We start from the raw sequence: 27,677 nt of genomic DNA on the forward strand, positions 1-27,677 counted from the left end.
GCATGGCCCTTACACACCTTGTAAACTCTTCTTCATCTCCAAACTATCCTATTGGCAACAGTAAGTTTTGACAATGGCATTGTTTCTTAAATACAGAATCTGATTTGCATAAAATCTTTCATGAACATGCCCATTTGGATATGATCTCATAATGTCTTTGAGGAGCACTCGTTCTTTTTTCAATATTTAATGAGACTTAAAATGTGCCAGTCACTGCTGGGTGATGGAGAATTCACGTTGAGCATAATCAGACACATCTCTGAACTTTGGAGGAGAAGACAAATCCAAAACTCCCATCAACTAAACTACAATTAAACGGTGGTAAGTTTTCTACAGTAAGACCCAAGACAAAGCAACCTAATCACATCTGGGGGAAAATTCCCAGGAAAAGCCCCTGAGCTGTACTCTGAAAGATACGTGAATTTAACAGAATGTCTCAGAGTGAAAAATGACTAGAATTTAAAGCTCTACAAGAGCAGGGTTTTTGTTTGTGTTCAATGATACATCCTAAGTCCCTAGAATACACATGACCCAGAAGGCAAGTAATAATGATTTCTGAAATGTAAGAACGCTCTAAGAAGAAAGAACTGCACATGTAACTGTCATCGGATATGAACTCCACGAGGATTTGTGGGGATGAAGGGCAGATAGTGAAGGAAAGCAGGGGTGAGACAAGCCGGAGAGAGGTGGGACCACAGAGGGCTTGGCAAGCAGCTATGGATGTGGTATTGACCGAGCAGACCAGACAGACACTGAATAGGGCTTGAGGGGTGGCCATGATAACAGAATCATATTTACATTTTAAAAGGCTGTTCTGAGGACAGTGAAAGAAGGAAAGCAGGCCAGAGTCCCGGTGGAGATGAGTGTAACCTGGACTAGGATGGTAAAAGTGGGGAAGAATACAGTAAGTGGATTCTAGAGCTTTGTGGGCCCCAAAGTGAATTCAGCTGGCAGGTAGGTTAGAAATGGATGGGAAGAAAACAGAAACAGAAGGACTCTCAAGTATACATGATTTTACCCTCAACTGAGATTAGAGCAGACCAGAACTGTTTATCGGAGGACACGGGTAGCAGTCATTAGCTGGCTTTTAATCAGATTGAGGTTGAAGTCTCTGAGACAAACCATGTTATCATCCAGGCAAATGAAAATGTTGGCCTGGAGTTCTCAGTAAGGTGGAAGGCTTCTAACTGAACTAGATGCATAGAAAAGACAAAAGTTGGTACACACTAAAGATTAAAATCCCAAACTAATTCCCCACTTTTTTGAGACAGGAAATAGAAAACAGAAAATTTCATAGTTAGTATGATGCTATACTGTTATATTCCATGTGCATAAGAACTACAGATAGAAGGAAAAAAATACAAAAACAATATTGTGACCAGAAGTGTTATTCTTGGTGCCATGATATAAAAACAATATCATGTTACTGATAATAGAAAATGCAGGTATGGGAACTGATACTTGTCATAGTGGTATAACATGGTTATACACTGGACCCTTGAACAACAATGGGTTTGAAATGTGTGGGTCCACTTATAGATAGATCTTTTTTCAATCAATATATTGGAAAAATTTTTGTAGATTTGTGACAACTTGTAAAAAAAATTTCTTCTCTCTAGCTACTTTTGTTGTAAGAATACAGTATATAATATGTATAACATATAAAATGTGTTAAGCAACTGTTTATGTTATCAGTAAGGCTTCCTTCCAATCAACAGTAGGCTATTAGCAGTTGTTTTGCGGGAGCTAAAAGTTACACTCAGATTTTTCAGCTGTTTGTGGGGAGATTGGCAGGGCTAATGCCTGCATTGCTCAAAGGTCAACTGTGTATTCATATGGTTTATGTATACACACATACACTTATAATTTCTATTAGAAAAAAACATAAGAATTCTAATGCTGAAGAGGTAATTACAGTTAATGGCATTTGGTATGAATACTTAACCTGTTCCAGAGGAAATAACATTAGCACCAATGATAAGAATTCTAAGAGTCAAAAATTACTAGATTTAATAACAAAACCATTCAATAATTCTACTTAATACTTCTACTCCATTAATAGTTTTCCCAGTAGAAACTACAGGAGTCCTCTATCATTATTACTAATGTGCATTTCCACACATTCCTGGAGTAATTTTAATGGATACTGAGATTGAAAATCCTATGGTAATCAGGGTTCCTAAAATGCCTTCAAAATCATCAGGCATCAATAAAATTTTGTTCTGTTAAGTTTTATGGTTGAATCTATTTTAGGTTCTTATCTTTGAAAATTGGTCACCTATGTATTACATATTAAACAGAATATTTGAAGCATAAAAGAAGTACTACAACTGACCACACCTGTTCCATTCTTTCTTCAGGAGGGACTAAGCAACCTAAATAAAATACGCATCCTAGTTATGCCTTAGCCAGAAGGATCTGTATTCCCACTTGAGGCCACACAGATAAATATGAACACATAATTCTACGTTCACTGCATGGATTCTGTAATGCACATATAACAGAAAGATCTAAAGTACAAGGTTTTGACAGTATCACACTTTACTGGCTTACATTTTCAAACAAACCTCAAGTTTATATATACAATAATTCTGCCCCATAGGACAAATTAATAAAGTTTCACTACCTTACAGTAAAATGTCTGTTCAATAATTACACTACTAATTCAAATGTCAGAAATGAATTAATGAGTAGCAATGTAAACCATTTCCCTTTTAATGCATCCATGTCAAAAAGTAATTGTGGAACAACTTCAGTGTGCTGAAAAGCACATTTGTTCTATCTTAAATGTTTTTTTTCATTCTGGAAATATAACTAGAAATCCTAAAGCATTGATGTAACTTGTTAAAACAATAGCTCTTCCAACCAGTTGATTCTTTTTTGAAGATTAATGGGGAAAATAGGGTTAATGGTAATACCTCAGGTTCTTTCTTATAAGAAGACACTTTTCAGATACTCAGGATATATTCTAAATTACACCGAGATTAGCAAACAAGTCAAGGTCTGCTTTCCCTATGCCAAGATGGGAAATTATAGTTATGAAACATGTAGAATGTGAGAAAGCTTCCCGATTTTTCCTCTAAGCCTTTCATAATAAAGGATTAGGGCCCAATGGGTAAGTGACCAGAGTATCTTTGTTTTCTACATTCCTAGAGATTTTCTTGAGTTTTTTCCAAATTCCTGAAGTTAGAGGTTGTATCTTCAACTGAATACTTTTTGACGGTGCTAAAGTTATGTTTCTAATAGACATATGAGTATGCACCTGTCTTTATGTCTAAACAAGCTGTTTTTTTTTAAACGATTCTTATTTCACCTCTGCTTTTGGAAACCACAATGTGTTTACTAGAAATCGGATTACCTTTTAAAAGCTCATTGTTAAAAGTGGGTTGACCTTGCTACAACTCTTTAACATTTGTACATGTGAACAAGCCCCCAACTCACTTAAATGAAGACATTTCTACCCCCTTACCATCATCTTCACATTCTTCCAGAGGTTTCTGCTGCTTGTTCAGGCACCGAGGGTCTAACCAAGATGTTGTTTTTGTGTTGTGGCTGAAATCCAGAAACAAAAACAAGAAACACGTTTGAAAAGAAAAAAACACACAAAACTTCAATGACAGAAGAATTATATATTATTGAACATTAGCTCTTCAAGCAAAGCAAAGATACTTTCCGTAAGATAGTCTAGGTTTGGAATTATAAAATGACTTGAATCTTTCACTTACCTAAGATATAATCATTCCATTATGGAAAGCTTAAAATATGAGGCCAGTTTTAGTTCTGCAAAATAAGTTCCAAATGACACTCCTCATCTATACTGTCTACCTTTGTCTAGACTTATTTTAGTCTTCACATTTGCTGAGGAGCAAACTCCAATTTATTTTAGATTTGTCTATGACTTAAATCTTGGATGCAAGAATTCACAAAGAAGGCTGCTATTTTACTTCTAATATTACATAAGAATTCTCTCTACAGTTTGGACCTACCTCAATTCATTCTAGTGGCTCAAAGCTGCTAATATATACCATGCATCACAGCATCCTAAATTATGCTTCAGACACAGTGAAGGCAACCCAGAGTTCTCGATCATAAATAGGACCTAGGCCAAGAAAAAACTTGGAGGAGCCAAACGTGTTGCCCAACTGCCTTCTGGAGGAGACATGCCAATTCTAGATGAAATGTTTCAAGACAATAATTGGGGCACTGAAGGTCTGGATGTGTACAAAAATATTCCCAAAATACTGCCTTCAATCATGCCAGAAATGTCACGGGAATGACTAGGAGATTGACCTGAAGCAGATCGATACACTGGGACAAAGTTCTGCTTGACCTCCTAGTCCATCCTATGCCAGCTAAACAGGGAGCCAGAGAACTACAAATCCAACAGTTTAAGTTGTAAACTGGAAAGAAAAACAAAAATTATATATATATATGTATACATTTTTGAAGTTTAGGTAGTAACCTAAATGTTTTTGGAAATCTCAAGTTCAGATTGTAAATATGTTGAAAAAAATTGCTACAGCTCTTTAGATTCAAATTTTTTAGGTGTTGAAAAAATTATGGCTTAAGAGAAAAAAAACAGAATGTACAAAGGTACATACCCATCATCCCAGCTGTGTTAAATGAAAAAAGAAAATAAGCAAAGAAAGGTACTATAGTAACAACTATCACACCCAATACTACTTATTTGTCCACTTACAACTACCAGATTCTGTCCTGCCTGCTGCATTTGTTACAACTTATTTAACCCTTACAATAACCCTATGAGAGGAATATTGTTAGTGTTAAAAGGATTACTTCCCATTTTATAGATGAGAAAACTGAGGAGAGAGAGAGAGAGAGAGAGAAAGAGAGAGAGAGAGAGAGAGGGGAAGAAATTTGCCCAAGGACACTCTGTTGCTATGAGGCAGAAATGGGAATCAAACCCAGGGAGCCTAATACTAGACCCCAAGGTCTGTCCTTTTCATACACTGTAAGATAGTAAAATGGTCATTGCTGGGAGGGAATATTACATATGATTTTGCTTAAAAAACTCCTTATTTTGAGATAATTATAGATTCACATGCAGTTCTAAGAAAGAACACAGAGATACCACATACCCTAACCAGATACCACCAATGGTAACATCCTGCAAAACTATTAATGTTACTACCAGGGTACTGATATCCTGGGTACAAAACATCACCCTCATCACAAGGACCCCTTATGATTCCTTTTTACAGCCATACCTGGTTCTCTTCCAATCCCTCCTCCCAAAACCCATTGTTAATCTCTGGCAGCCACTAATCTGTTCTCCATTGCCACAGCTGTGTCATTTCAAAAATGTTGTATGAATGGAATCACATAGTATGTGATTTTTGGGGATTGGTATTTGAATTCACCATGATTGTTATCCAGTAATTAATTCTTTTTATTGTTGAACAGTATTCCATGGCATGAATGTACCTCAGTTTAACCACTGAAGGAGAGATCTGGGTTTTTGGCTATTTGGAATAAATCTACAGTAAATATTTATATATAGGTTTTTGTGTAAATGTAAGTCCAAGTTTGATTAAAAAAATTTTTTTTAATTCTAGCATTTCTTAGATTTCCCATACACTGATTTTACACACACATATGTAAAACAAGGTAGATCTGAGTCTACGGAAATTTAACTTCCTGTTCACTGCAGGATACTCTAAGAAGAAATTGTTCAGAGAGAAGGCCTCCTGAAAACTCATTAACCAGAGTATGTAATTTAGGCTAAAATACAAATGATGTGTATCTACTAACTTAAAATAATAGAGAATTTGATAGCAGCAGACCAAATCTCACAGTTGTTATAATAAGCCAAACTTCAGCATATTTTTTCTATTAAACACTAGCCTAGCATCTGTTAAAGCTGAATTAGGTTGTGAAAAGTAAGCAAATCATTGCACTCTCCTATTAGTCAACCATGGTCTTGGGTCTTCGCTAACCATCTTCACTAACCATAGTCTTTACTAACCATCAAAAACACCAATTTTCTTATTTCAAATTGATCCAGTCAGTCTTGTGCAAAATTATTGATACATTCTTCAGGAATCTGAGTTGCACATATTATTCTGTATCAGGAATTCCTCTATTATGCTGTCTTTTGCTCAATACCATTTTTTCTTACTAGTGGACATAATTTCAAAGACTATTGCAAAAGCAAACCACACAATCCTAGGCTTAGAGCTGATAACCATTTTTATAAAACATTTTAAATCCTCTGTAATAACCAAGATGATGATGAAAATAGAGCCACTATAATAATGCTCATTCATTAGTAGTAAGTCCTTTATATTTGTTATCTCATCTAATTCTCATGACAATCTGATAGGGTAGGTATGATGCATAGCATACATGTCCTTTTAGAGATACGGGAAATGGAGAAACAGAGATAAACTCAAGTTCCCAAGGCCACACAACTAGTAAGTGATGGAAACATCATGACTTTTTTGGGGACCTCATAACCGCAATACTTCCCTGACTCCCAGAAAAAGACCACATGTTCCATGCCTGCCTTCAGTGAGCACTTGTCATTAACATGAAAACAGAAATTTGGATTATCCCCTCTTGGTTGAAGAATAACGCAGGAGTTCCACTTCCCTTCTCTTGGATTTCCTAGATCAGTTACATAAAAGGTGCTCCAGCACTGGTCTCCTCTCTCACTCCCACGCCTTTAGGAAATTACAGTTACCTACCCTCACTGATTTCTCTAATTACAAAATGTATGCTCACGTATATACTTAAACGGAAAAATGTATTCAAGCCCCACAGAAATGCGTAATGTGGTTAGAAAATAAATTCCTTACTTAACTCAAATTGAAGAGTTAATAAATACTCCTAGAATTTTCCTATACACAGAACTCTTATCTACATATCCATAGAAGCAAATATACACACATAATACACACAATATATATATATGTCCATGTGTTTTGCAAAAGTGAGATACTTCATCTGTTGTTCTGAAATGTCCCTCTTATTGTTCATTAAAAAGCAGATCCTCGACTTCAATCTATTTAAGTAGAATAACAGATTTACTTATGTTTTTATTTTATGGTTTAAGTGGCCATTTTGTTTTCCTTTTTTAGTGGTACATTAACACTATGGTTAATCTTAATAGAAAATCCTATTAATAGAGCCAAAGTACATTTTAAAAATTATTACTGGTTAGGTAATTACATTATCTTAGATTCCCTAGAATGGGTTCAATGGTGTATATATATATATGTATTATTTTTTTCCTTTTCCTTTTCAGTAAAGTTATTGTTTAACTATATAATCTTTAGGTTTTATAACTGTGAAAGACTTTTCACATTGATGTAAGTTTCAAACTTTAATCCACATGTTTTGTACCATATAAAAATTTTTAACTTAGAATGGATCATAGACTTAAATGTAAAATGTAAACAAAAAACATTTCTAAAAGTTACATAGCAGGAATTGACTACTGCATGACTGATTAGGGAAAGATTTCTCAGCTACTACACTAAAAGCACAATCCACAAAATGAAAAAAAAAAAGATAAATTCATTAGAATTAAGAACTTCTGGCTCTTCAAAATACACAGTTAAAACAATGAAAAGAAAGCCTGGACTTGGAGAAAATGTTTACAAATCACAAATATGAGAAAGGAATTATACCCAGAAGATACGCAGAACCCTTAAAATCCAACAAAAGAAAACTGCAACCCAATGAAAAAACAATAAGCAAAGAATTTATCTATTCTTAATGGCTAAAGTAGATTCTTCATATATGATATCATAATTTATATGCTCTCCCTAATTTAGCTGTCTAACTCTTTAGGGGAATTATTAACCTTATGCTTCCTCAAGCTCTTCAGACTCAATGATTAGAATGAAATGCTGATTGCTTTTTTGTACAAAGCTTGTTAAACTGTGTAAGAGAATACCATCAGCGTGCAATCCATCTGTTTAGATTTTATTTACATCTAAGCAGCTAGGGAGAGGGGAAGAAAGGGGCATGAGGGGAAGGGAAAGAGTCAGGTAGAAATAATGGTATACTTTACTCTATAAAATAGACTTCTCCATTTTCGGTATAGGCCATCTCCCAGTTCTCAGGTAGAGGACCTAAATTATCCTCTGCAGAAAGAGGTAGGTATTGAGGGAGCTTCTGAGAAGGGTCCGTGATGGGAGCAGCAACGATGCTACTATTCACAGGTGGCAGAGTTGTTTCTTGGAGAGTGTGCTCTTCTTGGTCACCGGAATCGGCTGTTTAATCATGGGCAGAGAGAAAAGAAAAAAAAAATTCATCAGTCATACCCCAAATGGGGCTGTTTACTACTACATGCATCTACATGCTTAAAAGCCCTCATCCTTCCTAATTGCTGGCCATTGGCTATATCCTGCTTTATTCTGATAAAAATTCTTTGCATAGAAAACATTCAAATGATGGGCCAAATGTATTTTACCTGAAAAGAAAGAAGAAAACACATGTGCAAACAATGCATTGCTCACCATTTTGGAAATGTCAAAAGGAAACAAATTCATGTCTCAGACCCTGAAGTCTCTTAAAGAAGGCCATCTAAACACACACTGAGCTGCAGCGCCATTCCACAGGTATCATTTGGTTTCATGATTCAGAGGGCTTTTGGGTGGCAAGAAAAAGTCCATGCTGTAAATAGGGGGACATTATTGTCCATTTTGCATAAATTATTTAAAACATTTTAAAAGATTTTTAATCATAATATAAGTTGGTCACAGGGATGGGAGGACAGCATGGAGAATATAACCAATGATTTTGTAACATCTTTCTATGTTGACAGATACTAACTGCACTAGTGAGGATTTAATAATGTGAATAACTACTGAACCACACTGCGTTGTATAACTGAAACCAACATGTTTGTATATCAACTATACTTCAACTAAAAAAAAAAGGAAACACTTTTGGTAGACAGTATCAAAAATCAAGATCGACAACTAAAGCTGGGAAGTATACAAATGTTCAGAATATAGAGACAGCTATACCAGATGCAAGCCATTTTGTAAAAGTGAGAATATTCCTGTGAAAACTAAGAGTTACCTCCCGAACAGTATCATGTGGGTTGACTGAGTTGACTTGGACCTTAAAAGAAGGCTGTAAGTGCCTGAGCCTCCTTGCCTTCTTATTAACTAGAAGTATCAATAGGTGATGTCATCAAAGGGTCCACAAATGGCACTGTTGACATTCTGGTTGAATTTTTATAGAGGCCGATGATATTAAATGTCAGTCTCCACGGGGCTTTAAAACTTAATAACCAGGAGATGTACCTGTTTTCTATCCCCTGCAGTAATTCTCCTATAGACATTTCTGATTTAGTGAAAGCAGACTGAGGAATAATAAAAGGCTTAGTCTTCAAATCTTTCTGAGATGAGTTGCTCCCAACAACACATGAGAAGGAAGGGATGGGTGGAGGACATGTCAAGCCTATTAAGCAACCACCTCCACCAAAATAGGCCACCACAGAGGTGGCTGCCTGTGTGCTTTCCCTGGCCTGAAAATATCCTCTCTTTTTCTGGTACCACCACTCAGCTTTCCCTTTGGAAATCAACCTCTCTGTCAAGTGGTCCATGTGGTCCAGGTGGGGACTGACTTTAGGTCGTTACTCCTTGCTCGTGTGGTGGGGCCCAAATCACGCTCCTTTCCTCCTTTTACTCTTGTCTCTGTGACTGGATTAGGCCATGGACCAAACCAATGTCAGACATGGAAGTATTTGCCAAAATTATCAAGCAAGAGGCAGCCTCTTGGTGCTCAAGTTTTAATAAGCTGACTGATGCTCATGCTATAGTGCTGGGGGCCAGCTTGGCAAGACCTGCCTGAGAATTAAACCCACAAAGAGGAAGCAGAGATAAAAGATAAAGCAAGTCACTGTACCCCTGATGGAGCCTCTGATTTCATGGACACCCAACCTCTTCAATTGCTTGATCCTGTAAATTCCCTTTACTGATTCAACCTATTTGCATTGGTTTTACAATTTGCATCCATGAGTGCAAATTAATAAAAACAACTATAAGTTTGAAGGAAAAAGAGTTTGAAATTAGACCAACGCAGAAGAAATGTTTTGAAATTGCTAGTCAATGACAAAATAAATCTAAAAATGTGGCAAGAGTTCAAAGACTTGCCTTTAATTTCCTAGGAGCCAACAGGTATTCATCATTTTTAATACATCTGTGGAAGGTACACTTTACAGTATCTAAGAATCACCTGGAAAGATTTTTAAAATGCAGATTCTCTCTCCCTACTGTAAAAAATAGATTTGGAGTAAGATTCCAAAATGTGCACTTTTAAAGTGCCTTTATTTAAAGGTAATGGAGACTCAGGTATAAAAATCACAGTTTGGGATATAAAGAGCCTGAAAAAAAAAAATCACTAGAACTTTCACTTTCTAAGAGGGGTTTTGCCTTGCTGCCAGTGTGGTATAGCCTCAAGGTGCAACTCCTGTATCCACTGTTGCTGAGCCAGAAGGACGGATGATATGTGTCTGGTGGAGCCCTGGAAAGGGTGCATCCTATCTGAAGGTAGCAGGAATTCAGCCAGACAAGTAGTGTGCTGGGATAAAGTGGACTCAGTGCTTCCAGATCTCTAATATTTCAAGAGGGGGTATAAATCTGTATTTTTATGCAAACACTCCCAAATTTTCAATCATAATTCCTTTAAAGATAAGGCAGTCTGACACAGACACACACAAAAAGTCAACTACTGATTACAAGCATAGATTCTAGAGCTGGACTGCCTGAGCCTGAATCCTAGCTTTACCCTGTAGTAACTGGGGCGACACACTTAACCCCATGTGACTTAGTTTCCTCATCTATAAAATAGGGAAGGTAATACTATCTACCCCCATAGGCTCTGGGAGGATTAAATGAATCCGTTCATGTACATCACTCAGTACTAGCATGCAGTAAACACTATTTGTTAGCTGGTACCATCACCTACTTCATCAAAGTTATTACTATTCATTTCTGTCTGCAGGTCAGATCTGGCCCTCAGGCTGCCAATTTGTTACCAAAAAGGCAGAAGAAGAATACAGTTGACATCAGATCACAGACCAGACAATAGCCTTTCCTGTTTCTAAGCTGTGTGACTTTGGAAGAGGCTCTATCTTTCTAAGCATCTGTTTCTTGATCTGTGAAACGGAAATAATGCATGTCATGAGTGCTGAATGATTCAATGCGGCAAAGTGCTTGCAAAAGTGCCTGGCACTCAGGGCATGCTCTATGAATGGTCATGACTGGAACCTGCTCCTGGAAATTCACATGTCCAAAATCAGTTATCATCTTTTAATATGATATTTAAGATCCAGAGAAGTGCCAGGACAAGAGTAGACATGCAGTAATTTTATTCAAAAGTGTTAACTAATTGATTGTAATAGAAACTGTATGTAATGGTAAAAGGGTAGTGGTACCTAAATAGGTAGGACACTAAATATGAAAAGAGAAACAAGTTAAGCTTAACATGAGTATATACAATTCATGTTAAAAAAAAGTCATGCCAGTGGTCCAAAACCTTGACTACATAGTGGGAATATTAGTTCACTAGCAAAATATCTAAGTAACTTCAATTTCGTAGAAAAAAATAAAACCCTTCCAGCAAGTAGGTCTTATTTTAAATTATCCAAACACTTGTTTTTATTTGACACAGTTTCCACATCATATTTCAAACAAGAATTTATTGATGTATATGACCAACATTCAAAAAGCTATAGATATTTTTGTTTAAAAATGGTTTTTCAGCTTTACTGAGGTATAATTGGGAAATAAAATTTTCAGATATTTACAATCCCTATCGTGATTTGATTCACATATACATTGTCAAAGGATTCCTTCCGTCTAGCTAATTAAGAAGAAAAAGCTGTAGATATTTAGTGTGTCAACTTGCAATGTAATGACTTGATGTGTTTAGCTTTCTGTTTCTTATTTCTAGTTCAACAGAACCTTAAATGATTTCATGCTCTGAAAGAAAAGGGAAAGTCCAAAAATGAGTGGTTTGGGGTAGTATCGGGCAGATTAAAAACTTTATAATCCCAATCATTGCATTGACTTTGACACATGTTCTGACTTCAAAAAATCTTTCATTAGATTCCAGACATTAAGGTGCACTGCGCTCACTCTCACTAAAGGGTGAGAGCCCTTTAGTGCCCGAAGGCAGAAGGGATTATTGGGACACAGACTGGATGTGCAGGCATTGCTCCTCAGTGTTCTCAGCTGCAAAATTAGGTTCCTAATCTCTCAACATTTCCAGGAAGTTTACAGGATACAAGTGAAAATGACTTGTCAACTGTAAGTGAATATGAATAGCATATTCATTCATAGTAAATCAGAAGCTTCCAAGCATTTACATACACATACATGGCTGAGGGGATTTTGAAAGTGACTTTGAGAATAGAAGTTCATATCAAAAATACATTTCTGACACTTATTTTAAATTTTACTTGCTTTTAGATGTATGTGCATCCCTCACTAGATATAAACACTCAAAATCTTTGGAGGGTACACAGAGCTAGTAAACTTGATCTAAAACACAAATAGTACAGTGGATGAGCACATAGGTTTTGGAGCCAGACTTTTTGGGTTAAAATGACAGCTTGACACTCACTGGCTCTGTGATACTGGAAAAGCTATTAGATCTCCCTGGGATATGCATAAGGAGCTTAGCAAAGTGCCTGCCACACAGCACTGGAGAAAAAGTAGCTCTTACAGTAATATCATTATCTCTTGACATTCCAAAGCAATGTTTTATCACTACCTACTAGTGAAAAAGAAGCACCACCATCCTGATGTTCGACAACAGGAAGTCTGTGGGGGGAGAAAGACTAGAAACACAATTAAGTACCATTTCAACATCTCTTAGAGGTGATGAATGGATGAACCAGGTACTTTTCAGTTGTGGTGGTTTGTTACATTATTTTCCAAGTTGTCTATAATAAACAAAATATTTTTATAAATACTTTTATTTATTTGTATAAATAACTGTGTTTTGGACAAAAGTGCAACTCTACCTCCATGAAACACACATAAACAGTGTTCTTTCTCAAGGGCTCATTTAGGTCCATAATTTGGGCACAGTCTGTAGAAGACTTGTCCCAGAGGTTTGTGTTCTACAGTGAGTATCCCGGAGGCCTGTTCATGGCTCGGCTCTTGCCTCCATCACTGGTTGCAGAAAGGCAGGGTGGCAATATCCCCAGGACACTCTGGCCGTAAGTTCCCAGCTCTGTGGTTGGCTGACACTCCCCACTTACTTAGGGCTGCCATTTAGACATTTTGTGTCTCCTTCAAAAGACCCAAGTAGAAGTCAGCTAAGACAGTAGCAACATTGTGTTATTTAAAGTATCCTGGTAAATATTATTTTTAAAAGCTCCATAGTGTTTCTACATTTGGACATGATGTTTATACCTGCAGCACAGCTGGCCCCACCAGTGGCCCAGACCCCTTTATGCTACTGTCACTCTATGCTCCAGTTGGCTCGCAGCTTGCTACTTAAAAGTGGTTCAGAGTGCTTTTCACACACCTAGTTTGATATACATATCATAGATTGGGTAGGGTCAATTATTTGAAGGAATTTTTATGACTTAGGAAATGACAGGCTGTCAGCTGTCACACTTGTCCTGTGGTGAGGAGTCATTTGTTCAGTATATTCCTTACATATGAAATGTCTTCATATGTACAATCTCAAGACCAGTTCTCTCTCTGCATCCCATAGATTTTATTGGTATTAAGACAGGAACCTGAAGAAGACAATCAGGTGAACTGTCTAGAAATGAATGATCAAACTGACTTTAGTAATGATGAACCGGGTCCAGAATTTTTTTCTTTGATGCCAAGATTTCAAGTGGGGATTTAATGGGGTCAGATATTCTGAGGCATGGCTTCTAGAGACAAACATTTCTAGCAGTTAGAAATAGGAAAAGCAAGAAACCTATAGTCAACTTTGTTCTATGTACCAAGAAAACTACTTAATAAGTGGAGGTCAAATAAACGTACACAGACTTCTTGGGGACCAGCCAGCTACTTGGCAGAACTGTTTCACTGCATGTTACTCCCAAGGTCTTCTGTTTCTGTGCCTGCATCTATGTTTTGGGTTGTATCATGATTTGCTCTTATTTGTTGAAAAGATCAAGATGTTAAAGTGCTAGCAATTTTTAAAAAGAAATATGACTCTTTTCATAATCTGATTTCATTATCAAAGAAGACAGCTATACATGGATAAATATTTCTAAGTGGATAAAATTAGCTGAGTTCAATAAATGCATATGTAAAAGACAGTAAATTTCTTCTAGATATTGCAACTATAGGTCAGCCACTGGCCTTATCTATCCTAATTGGGAAAATGGAAATTTTCATGGGATCAAATTCTAAGAGATGGAAGGGGGACCTTAGACATGAATTAATCCTAACCAGTCATTTTACAGACAAGACCAATTAGACTGTGTTCAGAATAAGCCAACTACCAAGAACCAAGCTAGGATAACAAACAATATCTCCTCTTCCTTTATCCAATGCTTCATGCAAAAGGCCTTGGGCTACTAATATGACAGTAAAGCCATCAAAAATTAAAATTGTCGTCTTAAAGAATGTTAGGCTTCTGAGCTTAAGAATGAGAAGACTTCAGAGAGGCCCATACCGATGTGGAAGCAATCAACCAATATAATTTTTTTCCTAAATATTCTACCAGACTTGGTAGCACAAGGAAGAAAATTAGAGTTTAACAAATCTCTCCTTTACGTGGGGTTGGATCTAACTGAGTAATGACTGAAACGTGGTGATGTCAGAAAAGGTCACCAAGAGAGAGAAGATCTAAACTGCTGCAAATAAATAAGTCTTCCGTAGCTACAACTCTAAAATAGTAAAGAAAATATTTAAATATAAGGAAAATAGAAAGAACAGGATATTCATTAATGTCACCTTATAGACTGGAGTAACTATGTATTATAAAGTTGTTACATTTGCATTCATATATATAGGGTCAAACCCCATATGGTGAAAAATATTTTTGAACAGTTTTGGATCATTGCACTAATCCAAGGAACATACATTGTGGCCTCTAGGAATGGTGCCTTCTGGATTTGTACAATGCCCAACCTGTACAGCCTTATACAGAATCCTTGTCCGTGAAGATCCACTCATAAAATATGGCGTACCTAAGTTTGGGGGTAGACAGCCCTGGATGTGTATGTGAATATACAATTCAATGAGTAACATATGCTACACAAAATAGAATGCATATGCAAGATACAGAGTATTTATTATTTTTCCATCTTTCTTCCTCTTAGGGCATAGAGTAAAATTTGTGTAAGTTGAACACATTTCCATGTATCTCTACGTACAAAGGTATGAGATGAAAGGATGCGGCCAGCTTTCTGCTGTACAACATTAATAGATATGAAACTACTAAACAAATTATCATTTGTCTTTTAATAAGCAATCAGCCTTAATTATGGAGCAGTATATCCAGACCAGGAAATCAGTGAGCAAAATACAAATATTCTTGTATCATCTTGAATAGAAAAAATAATGCTGATTATTCCTAATTCCCTCCTACAGACACTTCTCTCCAGTCCCCTTAAGATATTTGGGTGAAGTTAAATTAGCAAGAAAAATCCATACCAGGGAAAAGACACCTCTTCCCCAAGTATTGTGTGGTCAAGTTTGAATTTCGGCAACCCTTCCAAATTCCCTGAGAAGAGAAACCTCGTAACTCTTTGCAAAACCTCCCAACGTTCCCCTTTCCCCAAGCCCACTGAGAGGGAACATGTCTGCCTTTTACCTGTAAAGCTACTGTTCATTTCAGGAACGTCATCGTCCTCCTCATTCTCCGCATGGACTATGCCAGCATTTTGCATATCATTGTAGGACTTGGTTCGCTTTGGGGTCGATTGCTTGGAGCCAGACTGAAGGTTTTGCAAGGCATCCGTCGTGATCACTTTCCCACTGACTGGCTGGCTAGGAGGTTTGGGTGTCCCATAATAGTTTCCTAGGTGATGGAGAGCACATTTGCATGTTTCAGAAAGAATACTTTGTTTTTCCCAACATCTCACATCCAAATCTCTCAGTACACTTAAAGGAAAATTTTAACTGGAAAACCCAGAACAAACTGTATTTCAGTTCTGGAATGGGTTAGAAAAGATGTCGTTCCTACCCAGCTAGACATGGTGATTTCAGAAGCTGGGAGGAAAACCGCACTGTTTTGGTGCAAAGGACCTACTAGGGCTAAACACAAAGGCAGCCATATTGAAGAACAAAACTGCATCCTCATTATATTTGAAATCCAATCAGTCACCTTTTTACATCTGTGCACCAGCATAATGCTGAATCCAATTTAGAGTGAGCCTCACAGAAAATAAAGAATTCATTACTGCTGGCACCCTTACAGGCCTACAAAGTTTTGAGGTCACCTTCCCTTAGTAAGGGGACTCCTTGAGAGGGAATTAGGGCAATGTTTTAAAAGGAGGACAGCAAATAACATGTGGCACTTCTTTAACTGAATGGTAGGCTGGCCTCTCAGGGCCATGCAGGGTGGGAACGAACTCTTGTTAAGTTGTAACAGAAAACTCAGTGGTAATGGTGTCATGATAGCACCAGTGATGAACCAACTCCTTTAATAACTGCCTATCTTCACCTTCAGATACTTTTTCCCAAAAGTTTGGCTCAGGTCTGACTATAGCATGCTAAGCGATTCTGAGTGGTACCTGGATGGATTTTTATTTTTTATTTTTTAAAGAAATAACTGTGTATATTTTAATGTGCTCTAAAGAAATCTACCAAGTAAGTTACGGTAGTAGTATAGTTTACTGTTAAAATTTAAGTGAAAAAGAAATAGTTTAAAAATTGACTTTTTTGACTTAAAGTTTGAAAGGCAGCTATATGCTGTAAGAAATTAACTGGATAAATAATAGCAAAGGTTGTGATGAGTTGCCTTTTGGAAATTTAATATGCTATTTGAAAGAACACCTCAAGTAAACATTAAACATTATGTTCAGATATGGACAAAATCATGAAGGTGATTCACGAATGACCAAAGTTTGAAAAAGACAGCTCATAATCAGTAATACCCAGTGACTACATGATTAAAAAAACATCAGTGCCATTGATCCATTCACCATCTCACATCTTTTAGAGTAAAACCAAAAAGACAAATTACACTGAACCCTTCAATAAATCCTAAGCAACATTTGTAATCTTATGCTTTGTAAAGTAGAATTTATAAATAATAACAAATCCTGCACACGGTTTCTTCCCAAGGATCTCACCCCTGCCTAACCTCAGTACATAATTACATGAAATATGCATTTGATTGTATGAGCACAAAAACAAATGGAAAAAGGAATACGTTGCTTTGCAAGAGACATGCAGGTAATAAAGAATTTGCTTCCATTCAGCTTTATCTTCAAAATTTCTTTTTTATCAGTACTATTTCTCTAAATCATTTCCTTGAATCACCAAATTTTTTAATATACATGTGCACTTTCTTCGAGGGTGGTATAGTAGAGTGTGTGTTGGCAGGGGAACTTGGAACATTCAAATTGAAAAGTGCAAAAGGACTAATAGGTACCGTGTTTGAATTTGAAGGGTAACAGACAGAAACCTGGGAAGCACGTTCTGGGGGCTTGGCCTCAGCTCCATTGTCACAGTTCTTTCACAGGCGATACATTAATCTCTTCAAAAGAACTTCTCTCAACTTTCCAACTTAAAGGTGCTGGGACGGAGTAGAATGAGCTTGAAGAAAAGCATCCCGTGTGTGTTTTTAGGGATGACTACACGCACAAGGAAGAAGGAGCCCATGTCTGAACCAAGAGCATCTTGCATTTCTAGAGGTTACATCAAAGGACACTCTATGCCTTCACTAAAGTTGAAAGCAGGCTACAGCGTTGATTTTTTCATGAGCTGAAGACTCTTAGTGAGGTGTAGGTAAATAAAACAGCTTTTTTAAAAACAATTTTCAAAATGAACAACAAAAAAAAATAGAGACAAAGCTCTATTGAATTTAATTCTCATTCTTTTTTATCACAATTACACCAAAAAAATCAGGTACTTTATTCAATTACAAGTTAATCGAAAGACCAATGTCTGTAAATAAGAATTATCCACTGAAAGATGTGACTGAAGGATGGATCCCTTGTTTCTGATTTTATGATAATAATTTTGCAATCACTATCACTCCTTTTCAGTGCCATTGAATCAAAGCAACATTCCTGAAACTAATGGCTTTAAAAAAAATCAATTAACATTTAGAAATCCTCAATTTATGACAGAAATAAATATTTAGAAAAGTTCTACCTAAATTTGGCAAATGTGTATAGGTTTTCCTCAGTTTTCAAGTTCAGAGTCTTTCTTAAGTTAATAAGTGATTAGGTTTCTCTAGGTAACTAAAACTCCCCCAAACAAACCACTTATTCAAATTGTTTCCTATTTCTGGAGATTAAGATTAACTGGAGACAAAGTATATATTATTAGGCTGAACCATATGCAAATGCTGCTGCAGAAGACAAACTGTTGAGTATCGGGAATTTCATTTGGGTTAAGCTAATGTGTAACCGTTAGCAGTCCTCCGCACACCACAGTGTCAAGAACCTGGAACAGACGGCCTGGGGTTCAAATCCCAGCTTCCCAATGACTAGCTATGTGACCCTGGGCAAGTCATTTAGCCATTTTGTTTGGAAAACTCTTTGTCTTCTTCTATAAAATGGGGATTCTAAGAATACCTAGCTTTTACACCTAAAATCCCTGTTACTGAGGATAAAATGAGATGCTTCATTTAAAGTCTGCCATGACAATGAGACTTGATAAATGCTATTTGATATTGGTAGGGTATGTTTCTAATATTTAAAATGAAGCTTATTACACCTTGTTGGAAGGATTAATGGAAGTTCTGAGGTGCCTGCCACATGGTAACCGAACAGTCCTCCTTTAGATGCGAAGGAACAAGCCTGCTAATGAGTGAACCTTGGGCAAGTTCTTACACTCAATCTAACACTTTCTCCATGAAATGGGAGTGGTGGCCCCAGCCCTAGCAACCTCAAAGGATGTTCATGAAAATCAAACTATGTGACTTTCTTAAAGGCACCATCAGATATTATAAATATGAGATAGTGCTATTTATTATTCAAATCTCTCTAGCATTTATTTCCCATATTGCCTACAACCTTTACAAAAAAGCTTCTATCTGTTGGTTTTCTAATTGTGCAGAAGGTTCAACTTTCCTTAGCAGATAATGTTTTTTTTTTCAGGTATTTTAAAATGTAAATGAATTAGTGACCAACATTTAAAAACTGACTGTATCTAGTTAAAATCTGGATGAACTCAGAAGTGCTACATGACAAACTAAGTATCCTTGGATTCTGTCTCTTCCAGGTAATGTTGATGATAAGTGTGGGATGAAAGCCAGTGCCCCTAGAATGCACTCAATGAACTGATGCTTTCTGCTGAGAAATGATGACTTTTCTGCCCTATCCTTGGTCTGCCCCAACCCTTGCCAGACAAATGACTTGGTCCCAACCGAGAAGAGTTTCCCTAAATCTGTTGCAGAGCAAAGCCATGGACAGACATAATGGGTGGACACAGGATGGATGGAAATCTTTTAAAATCCTCAGTTATTCAAGATTGGTCCTTGAGTGAATTGAGTCTGGATGAATCTAGCTTTGGCTCAGGACTTCTGGCTAGTGGGGTTATTTGTGATCCCACATTATCTTTACTATACAATGGGCAAGAAGGGCTGTGCATGCCCCATTTGCTACTATTACGACCAGTTTCACTGCCTCTACCCGCCTGATTCACTCTCACTGTACCTGCCAGAGCCCAGCCATTGGCGCTCACATCCCCTCCTTTCGGGGAAATGCTCCACCTCATCAATAATTACTGCCTGGTCATGACCAGGCCAGGCCTAGCCAAACCTTCCAGAGAATATACACAAGAGACTTTCTGTGAAGAACGTATGGATCAATTAATGCTATTAAATAAAAATCATTTGAAGAATTATAAGTGGCTAAACAATTAATTTGGGTTATCACTTGGCAGGCTGCACAGTTTCTAGGAGACACGAGACTGACTGTCCCACCATCTCCACATTAGCCAACACCCACGTCCTGGGCTGGCTTTCAAGTGTGTGTGTACGTGTCTGCTATTTTCAGAACTGGTTCTACAACAAAATTAGCAGGGATGGTGGCTACAGAGGGCAGGGGAGACATAAGAGGAAGCCACTGCTGGCCCTAATTAGCAAGCACATACTCTGGCTGTGACCAAGCCAAAGAAAATATTTTCTGACATGCCTTTAAAAATTAATGGGGGCTGCAAATCAATTTTTAGAGCTTGATAAAATATTTAAGAAGGACCATAACCCTGAGTTTTAAGCCAGAATGAATCAAATCTGTACAACCTCTCCCTTTGTTACAAATTTAGTATTCATTCATTCATTTTCCTTACAGAGAAACTTTTTTTTTAATGCCAGGCACTATGCTAGACACTAGAAATAAAATGGAAAAACAGGACTAATATATGATCTTCACAAATGTTCTGTACAGTGTCCACCCATTGTCTTAAACTGTGTGCAAATGATAAAATCACAGTAAAAAGAGGTTCTGATTCTAAGGTCTGAGATTCTGAATTTCTAACAAGTACGCAGGTGGCGCTTAGGCCTCTGGTCCATGGACCACACTTTTCCCAGCAGAGGCAAACAGGCCAGAGAAAAATCATGGCTCTTTTTGTAGATGAGGAATGTAAAGGCTGAGAGCTGCAGAAATGCCTTCCTCAGGCTCACTTGGCTGGTCCAGGGAACTAGCATTTAGCCCTTTGTCCCCGAGGTCCATGTTTTTTTCATGATTCTACATGGGAGGTAGGAGTAGGGGACACTTGTCTGCCCTCTTCCTATAGGACAAGTTTCTGAAAATCCGCAGAACACGATAGGAGTGACCATCAATGGCTGGCCAGCTGGAGCATATATTTTCAAGATGATCCACAAGGGGGTAAAAATAGGTTTGCTTTTTTGGGAGGTATGTGGGGTAAAAAACCTTCCTCCCTTTATGTATAAAGCACAGGCACACATATAGTACCTAAGGGCATGGACATCCAGCATGCCTATTTCTGCCTTGGCCTCCAGGTCGTGCACGCCCGACCCTTGGTGGCCCTGCAAGGCCTTTTCCAGTCACTTGCTCTTGCTCTTCCTGCTCCAATACCCCTGGTTTCCTCTCAGCCCCCATCTGCAAACTCTGGCCCCTCATCTCACAGCTCTCATACTCACTCCTCTGCAACACTCTGCCCTTGGCATCCTGTCCATCGTCACTCACCCGCGCTCAGGGACTGTATCTCTGACCACACAAACCAGATCAAAGCTGCCCTTACGTGTTCTCAGGGAGCCGTGGACCTCTCCTTCCCAGCGCCCTTTGCTGGGCTTATAGTGTAATTAATTAGTATCTGTCTTGACCTCCAGACTATACACTCCATGAAGGCAGGACCACCCTGTTTTCTTTTGTGCACTACTGCACCCCCAGGCCTAGCATGGCGCTGGGCACATCATGTCACTCAGTAACACTCTGCAGAAGGAGCGCATGAACATGCAGAGACGGTACATGTGAATTCCAGCTTGCAATGCTCAGGACCTACAACCGTGGATCTGGTTTTTAATAGCGTGACTCACAGCAGTTTCTTCCGAGGCCATCAATTATATCTGAATTACCTGAGATCCACATCGCTTCACTCTGCCCCTTGCTTGCTCAGCACATTCATAAAGCTCCCCATACTTTCTTTTTGCTTTTTCACTTTTCCTACTTGCTCCAACCTGCAAAACGATGATTTGCAGGCACGGAAGGACAATGAGCCAATGTCCCATAACTCAATGGTTGTTCTTGCCACTGCCATTTGGTTTTGAACCAGGATCTAAGAGTGCAGCGTAAGTTAATAGCTTTGTGAACCTGGGCAAGGTAAGGGACCGCTCTCTTCACAGCCTCAGTCAGTTCCCACAGTACAAAGTAAAGACAAGAATAATACCCACCTAACAGGGTTTTTATGAAGATTAAACGAGAGAATGTTTACAAAGTATTCACCATTGAGCCTGATATTGTGGACAGATGATAGCTCTAAGATATAAAAGAAGGTACTGTTATCAAAATATACGTTCAAACAAGAACATTAACAAAAAGTTACCTCTTTTGCTCACCTTCCATACGTCAGTCACCACCCATACATTTACCCACTCTAATCTTTATTAACAATCTGATGGAAGAAAAGGCATCACCAGCACCATTTTCAGATGAAGAAACTCCAATTCACCCAATGCTTAACTGATGATCAGCATTTAAACACAGCTTTGTCTGTCCCCAACAGCTAGGCTCTCAACTCCAGGCATCTCTGTGCAGGGAATCAAGCACAACTTCCTTGCCTCCAGCATCCTCACCTTCCTATACAGGCAATTGTAGCCCAGATTCCCTTTGGGTACTTCCGTTATCAACAGAGAACATTCCACGGCAGAGTTTGCCAACACAGCTTATCACGACAGACGGCTTCCAAGGCCTGCCAAAGACCAGGACTCCAGACGGTCTCGTTTTCCTCAATGACAAACAAGAACTCTCTTCACCCCTGTTCTATCTCTGTGTCCCCAAAAAGTATACCCTTGGCACTGCTTTTTGGCAGACCTTCTAGGAAGCAAAACAATAATGGTATTGAATGCTGCCATCCCCCTTCCTAATTAACATGCAGAAACATGCAACCCATAACTCTGATTTGAAATGTCACACTGGCACGGCACTTCCATACTGAAGGGAAACCTTTGCAACACCCCAAGCATGTAATCAGTCTCTTCTACCCAGAGGCATTTGTAAAGCAGGCATGCTTGGAATCACCCCCACTGCATAGTTCATCCCTTGTAAACTCTCTCCTCTTGAAGTCCCAAGGGTTGGCGAGGCCGCAACCTGTCTTGCTGAGTGAAAACATCAACAGCGGGGAAAAAAAATAAGGAAAGCAAGGCAAAAGGAGAGAGTGCAGCTGATTTATTTTTAAGCACCATACCAAATAAATTAGCTCAGGAGGAAAACATGTTTATTCCTAGCTTCTTTGCCTCGACTTGCCTTCAGGTTGATTCTGTCTTGTGACAGATGATGAGTTGGCCCAAACTGCAAAGAGATCAATTACGAGCTCTACTAATAACTTCTAAGCCTTGTGAGGGACAATAGTTAGGTTCTTATTTAGCTAGGAGGGGCCTCTATTCTGTTGAGAGTACATGCAGCTCTCAGCACTATACTTGGTGGGGCTGGAGTGTTACATGATAGAGCCCCTGTCCCCCAAACCTGCACCAAACCTGGACTTTTCCGGGGTTTCCTATCTCAGCTAAAGGCACAACCATCTATCCAGTTATGCAAGACAGAACCTAAGAGTCACCCTGGGAAGATTCTCATCACCTGCATCTTCTACCCCTTTCTTACCATAACCAAAATGTTCCCAAGTCCAGCGTTTTAATCACGTATCTCAAGATACAGTCATGCATCACTATCACCACAACAAGCAGGGTAGCCCAAGCTAACTCCATACGGAATATGCATGACTGGGTGTTCTGTATCTTTATTTGCTAAATCTACCAACCTAACCCCAGCTCAACTTCAATTTCTAATTCTACAGGGGAAGCATTTCCCAATTCCACAGGAGATCAAATCTCCCATCCTAGGGTATCCTTTACAAATCCTAACACACTAACAATTGCATATTTATTTCTGTGGTGATTTGAATAATGTTTCTCCTGCACTAGACTATACAGTCAATGTAAGAATGAGGATCATATCTAGGTTTCCTCTGCATTTTTATCCTTAATAAACAAATAAATGAATGAACAAGTAATACAGTGTGCCTATGAGGGGTCCGTTTCCAGACAGCAGAAACAAAACAGTGGTACCCCAGTCCTGCCTCTGGTATGACCTAGGCGGTGGGCATTTGGCTAGGTTTTGTCCCCAATTTTCTTTAGAGTCTTAAATTAGTCCCTCTCTGGGTTTGGATCAGTTTTGTCTTGTGAAGAGATGAACTCTACTGCATTTCCAGCTTTAAAATCCTACCACCCTGCAATTCTAAACCCCAGACAATTGTTAGACCTGAAAAAATATTCTGAAGGTTGTCAGGCCTTGAGGTTTCACTGGTTCACTCTAAGCATTTGCCATATCACATGTCACTCAATGTATCCACAAAAGAAGATCACCGGCTCCTCCGGAGTGAACATCTTCTTTGGCAGGATTCCAAATGATGCTTTTTAAAGGAGCTTAACTCTTAAAGACGTGTTTAGCTCTCTGAATCCGGCTGGGTGAACAGGGACAGATCTTCTTGAATAAGTCCTCACCCTTCTATGCCGAAGCTTTCATTCTAAAACTGCACTGCGAAAACACATCAGCCACCAGATGCATGGGACTACTTGCAGTTATATTAGTTTAAATTAAATTAAAAATTCAGTTTCTTGGTCCCAAGTACATGGGGCTAGTGGCTGACACATGAACAGAGCTCAGAATAGTGAACATCTCCGACGCTAAAGAAATATCCCACTGGATAGCCTTGGTTCTAAAGCAAGCAGGGTGTGGGTTCCTCGCACTTCTTTCTCTGGGACCAATATTCTGACCTTGGTTCATCTTGCGTGTTCTCTCTGAATTCAGGCTTCGTGGCTAGTGCTGACTTCTAAACTGAAACAGTGTCCCTGAGCCTCTCACATGAACTCAAAATATCCTCTGACAAGCTTCAGTTCAAATGTTACTTCCTCAAGGGGACCTGCTCTGATGCGCTATTAGGCGTAGTGCCCTTGCTGTATGCTCCTGAGGGCCCTGGGTTTCCCTTGTCCAAACGCTCACCTCTTCTTCGGATGTTGTCTACATTCTATGGGCCTCGTGAAGATGAGGGGCTATGGAGTGCAGACCCTGCAGCTCGAGAGCCTGGGTTTGAATCCCAGCTCCGACTCTGGCTCACCGTGGGAACACAGAGAAGATAACAGGCATCTCTGGACCTCACACCCCTCTTCTGTAAAATGGGGATGAACTATACCCATCTCATGCAATTGTTGGGCCAATCAAGTGAGTTAGTGCATGTAATGTACTTTGAAGAGCAGCCAGCACATAATATACACCTGAGAAGTTCTGGAAGGAATAAATACTGAAAAAGCTTAGGCATCTCTGGAGACAGAGCTGCTTTGGTTTTCTGCTCTGTATGCCATACCACATGCCCTTGGGACACTGTCGGATCCAAGAAGAACACTTGATAAATACTTGCTGAGATGAATTACATATACACAGAAGGGCTTGCTTTAAAACTGCATTGCCGAAAACCTGATAAAGTCAAAACAGTGTGATGAGATTTTATACAGGGATTGCTCACTGCAGTGGCACTAAGAAGAGGGTCCAGGGTACATCTTAAATGCCCATCTGCAAGATTGCAGACAGTAAGACAGTACACACTGGGGGTATGTAGCACTTGGAAAGAATGAGGTGGAACTCAGGAATAATGTGGAAAGATCTCCAAGGTATGCCAAGTACGAAAGAAAAGAAGGTAAAATTAGTAAGAATGCATATGCATATGCCATTTATGTCTAGGGTTTCTGAATCTTTGCACTACATCCTGTAACACTGCTTACCCACAGGGAGGAGGGAAAGCTATTTGGACTGAAATATTTTTAAGTTCTTTACTATAGGAAGTATTGCATCATGTCCATTTATTATTTTTACTCAAAAATGTTTCAAGTCTCTTGCTTTAAAGACTGTCTTATGCTGCTGTGGCAGACTTTTCCTGTCTGGAACCAGGACAGGCCAAGGGAAAGAAGACGGTGAGTACTTGGGGAGAAAATAAAGCTGCACTGGCCCATGTGCTGGCTTACTGACTAGCGGAAGGGGGAGAGAACCCAGTAAAGTGGCAATTTTGGACCAGCCGGGTTTGTAAATATAAGAACTAATGCTGATTGAGAGCTTACATGTGTCAGGCGCTGGGCTCAGCCCTTTCTAATTATTGTCTTATTGAGGCCTACCTATGAGGAAGCACTATCATTATGCTTATTTTACCGAAGGGAAATGGAGACATGGAGCATTAAGCAACTTGCCGGAGGGCACACAGCTCAATAGCAGAGTGGCTGGGATTCAAACTCAGGCAGGGCCACAGCTCGGCCTGCATGCTTGTTAGTGTCCGATACACAGCAGCTGTCACTGAGGGACCAGTATGGGGAGGGGATGACAGAGGAAGTTCTCTAAAGATCTACCCAGTCCTATTCCTGTGACAGCATCTGGCATTTAACGAAAACTTCATTTTACTTTCAGCTTATAAGTGTCAACATAACACACTCCAGTTGGCTCCAAAATTTTATAAGCTGTCTCATATGGTAGGGAAATTGCACTAAAAGGTCAAGGCTGAAAAGCACCGTATAGTCAGATGGCTAAACATGGAATGGAATAATGGTGGGCATAAGAAAAGTTTCACTCCATAATGTCTGAGTGGCATTCCCAGACTAGTTTATGTAAGATGATCAGAGAGAAGTTTTCTGGAAAACATTTCCGTCTTGCTACCCACCAGGAATTTGGGTTAAAATACTAAGGAGTTATTTCTATGACTTTTTAATTACATCCAGGATATTCTTGAGGTTTTCAGGAAGTAGTGTGGGATCTAAAAGTTAAACTGAGCTCAGTTTGCTTCCTGGCTCTAGCATTCTAGAACCAGCTGTACAATCTTGAAACAGCCCCTAAATGCTACTCGGCCACAGCATCCCTATCTAAAAATTCAGTGATAATAGCAACCTCTGTCAAAGTGATAAATACAATTAAAAGGGAACACAAAGCGACTCGATCTATATATATATCACTTGTAACATAAACACCTCAATACAGTGAGTGAGTTTACTTTTTCTTTTTTCCCAGACAAGATATTGTCTAAGCCACATGCTTTTTCTTTCCCCAATACTCTTTGGCTTTGCACCACCACTTCTACCCTTAATCTCTCCAAAAATGCAAATTGGATATGTTTTGTATTAGGGACTCAAGCTTCCCAGATGGGTATAATAACTGATTTCAGATAAGGACAATTCACTTTTGGCTAACCAAACAGATTCACACATGCTCTGTTTTTGGCCGCTTCTATAGGATAACGTATTGAAGAAGGTCCTGTACATCCATCCACTTAACCCCTTCCCTTCTGTCACCTCACTCCTAGGCCTTGGGTGACACTCCTGCCTTGGGCCTTCTCAGATCCCCAGTCAGCCCATGAACTGCCAGGTTCATACCTGCACACTCCAAGGAAACTAAGAAAATTGATCATTATAAATACTCAAAGGAAATATTCCTGAGTTATGGTCAGGAAGTTGTTAATATCCTAACACTGTCCAACATATATTCACATTTTGGGAATGAGCAGCAGGTACAAAGATAATGCCCTTCCCTTTCCCATCCAAAGAAGATCCAACCAGAAACAACATACCTAAGATTCATGATCACTACTTAACTGTTAGAAAAGGCCTAGAACATTTTGACCCAGTAATTCCACTCCTAGGAATCTAAATGAAGAAAAAAAGATACCTGATTCAAAAAGACATATGCGCCCATATGATTATCACAGCACTATTTACAATAGCAAAGATACGGAAACAACCTACATGTCCATCAGTAGATGAATGGGTAAAGAAGATGTGGTATATATACACAATGGAATATTATTCAGCCATAAAAAGAAAACAAATCCTAC

At 38.8% G+C, this 27,677-nt stretch overlaps 1 protein-coding gene across 24 annotated transcripts in view; it reads right to left on the reverse strand.

The window, feature by feature from the left end:
• MAGI1 (membrane associated guanylate kinase, WW and PDZ domain containing 1) overlaps positions 1-27,677 on the reverse strand; it is a 589,008-nt gene that overhangs the window by 94,822 nt on the left and 466,509 nt on the right. For all 24 annotated transcript variants that reach the window (XM_073230855.1, XM_073230854.1, XM_073230852.1 and 21 more), the window contains 3 exons: positions 15,775-15,981; positions 8,039-8,240; positions 3,470-3,552 (listed from right to left, as the gene is read on the reverse strand). In XM_073230855.1, the coding sequence (XP_073086956.1) occupies positions 3,470-3,552; positions 8,039-8,240; positions 15,775-15,981 (492 nt within the window). The remainder of the gene's footprint in view (positions 1-3,469; positions 3,553-8,038; positions 8,241-15,774; positions 15,982-27,677) is intronic.

Source organism: Manis javanica, chromosome 3 (genome assembly GCF_040802235.1).
Source record: "Manis javanica isolate MJ-LG chromosome 3, MJ_LKY, whole genome shotgun sequence".
Taxonomy (NCBI): domain Eukaryota; kingdom Metazoa; phylum Chordata; class Mammalia; order Pholidota; family Manidae; genus Manis; species Manis javanica.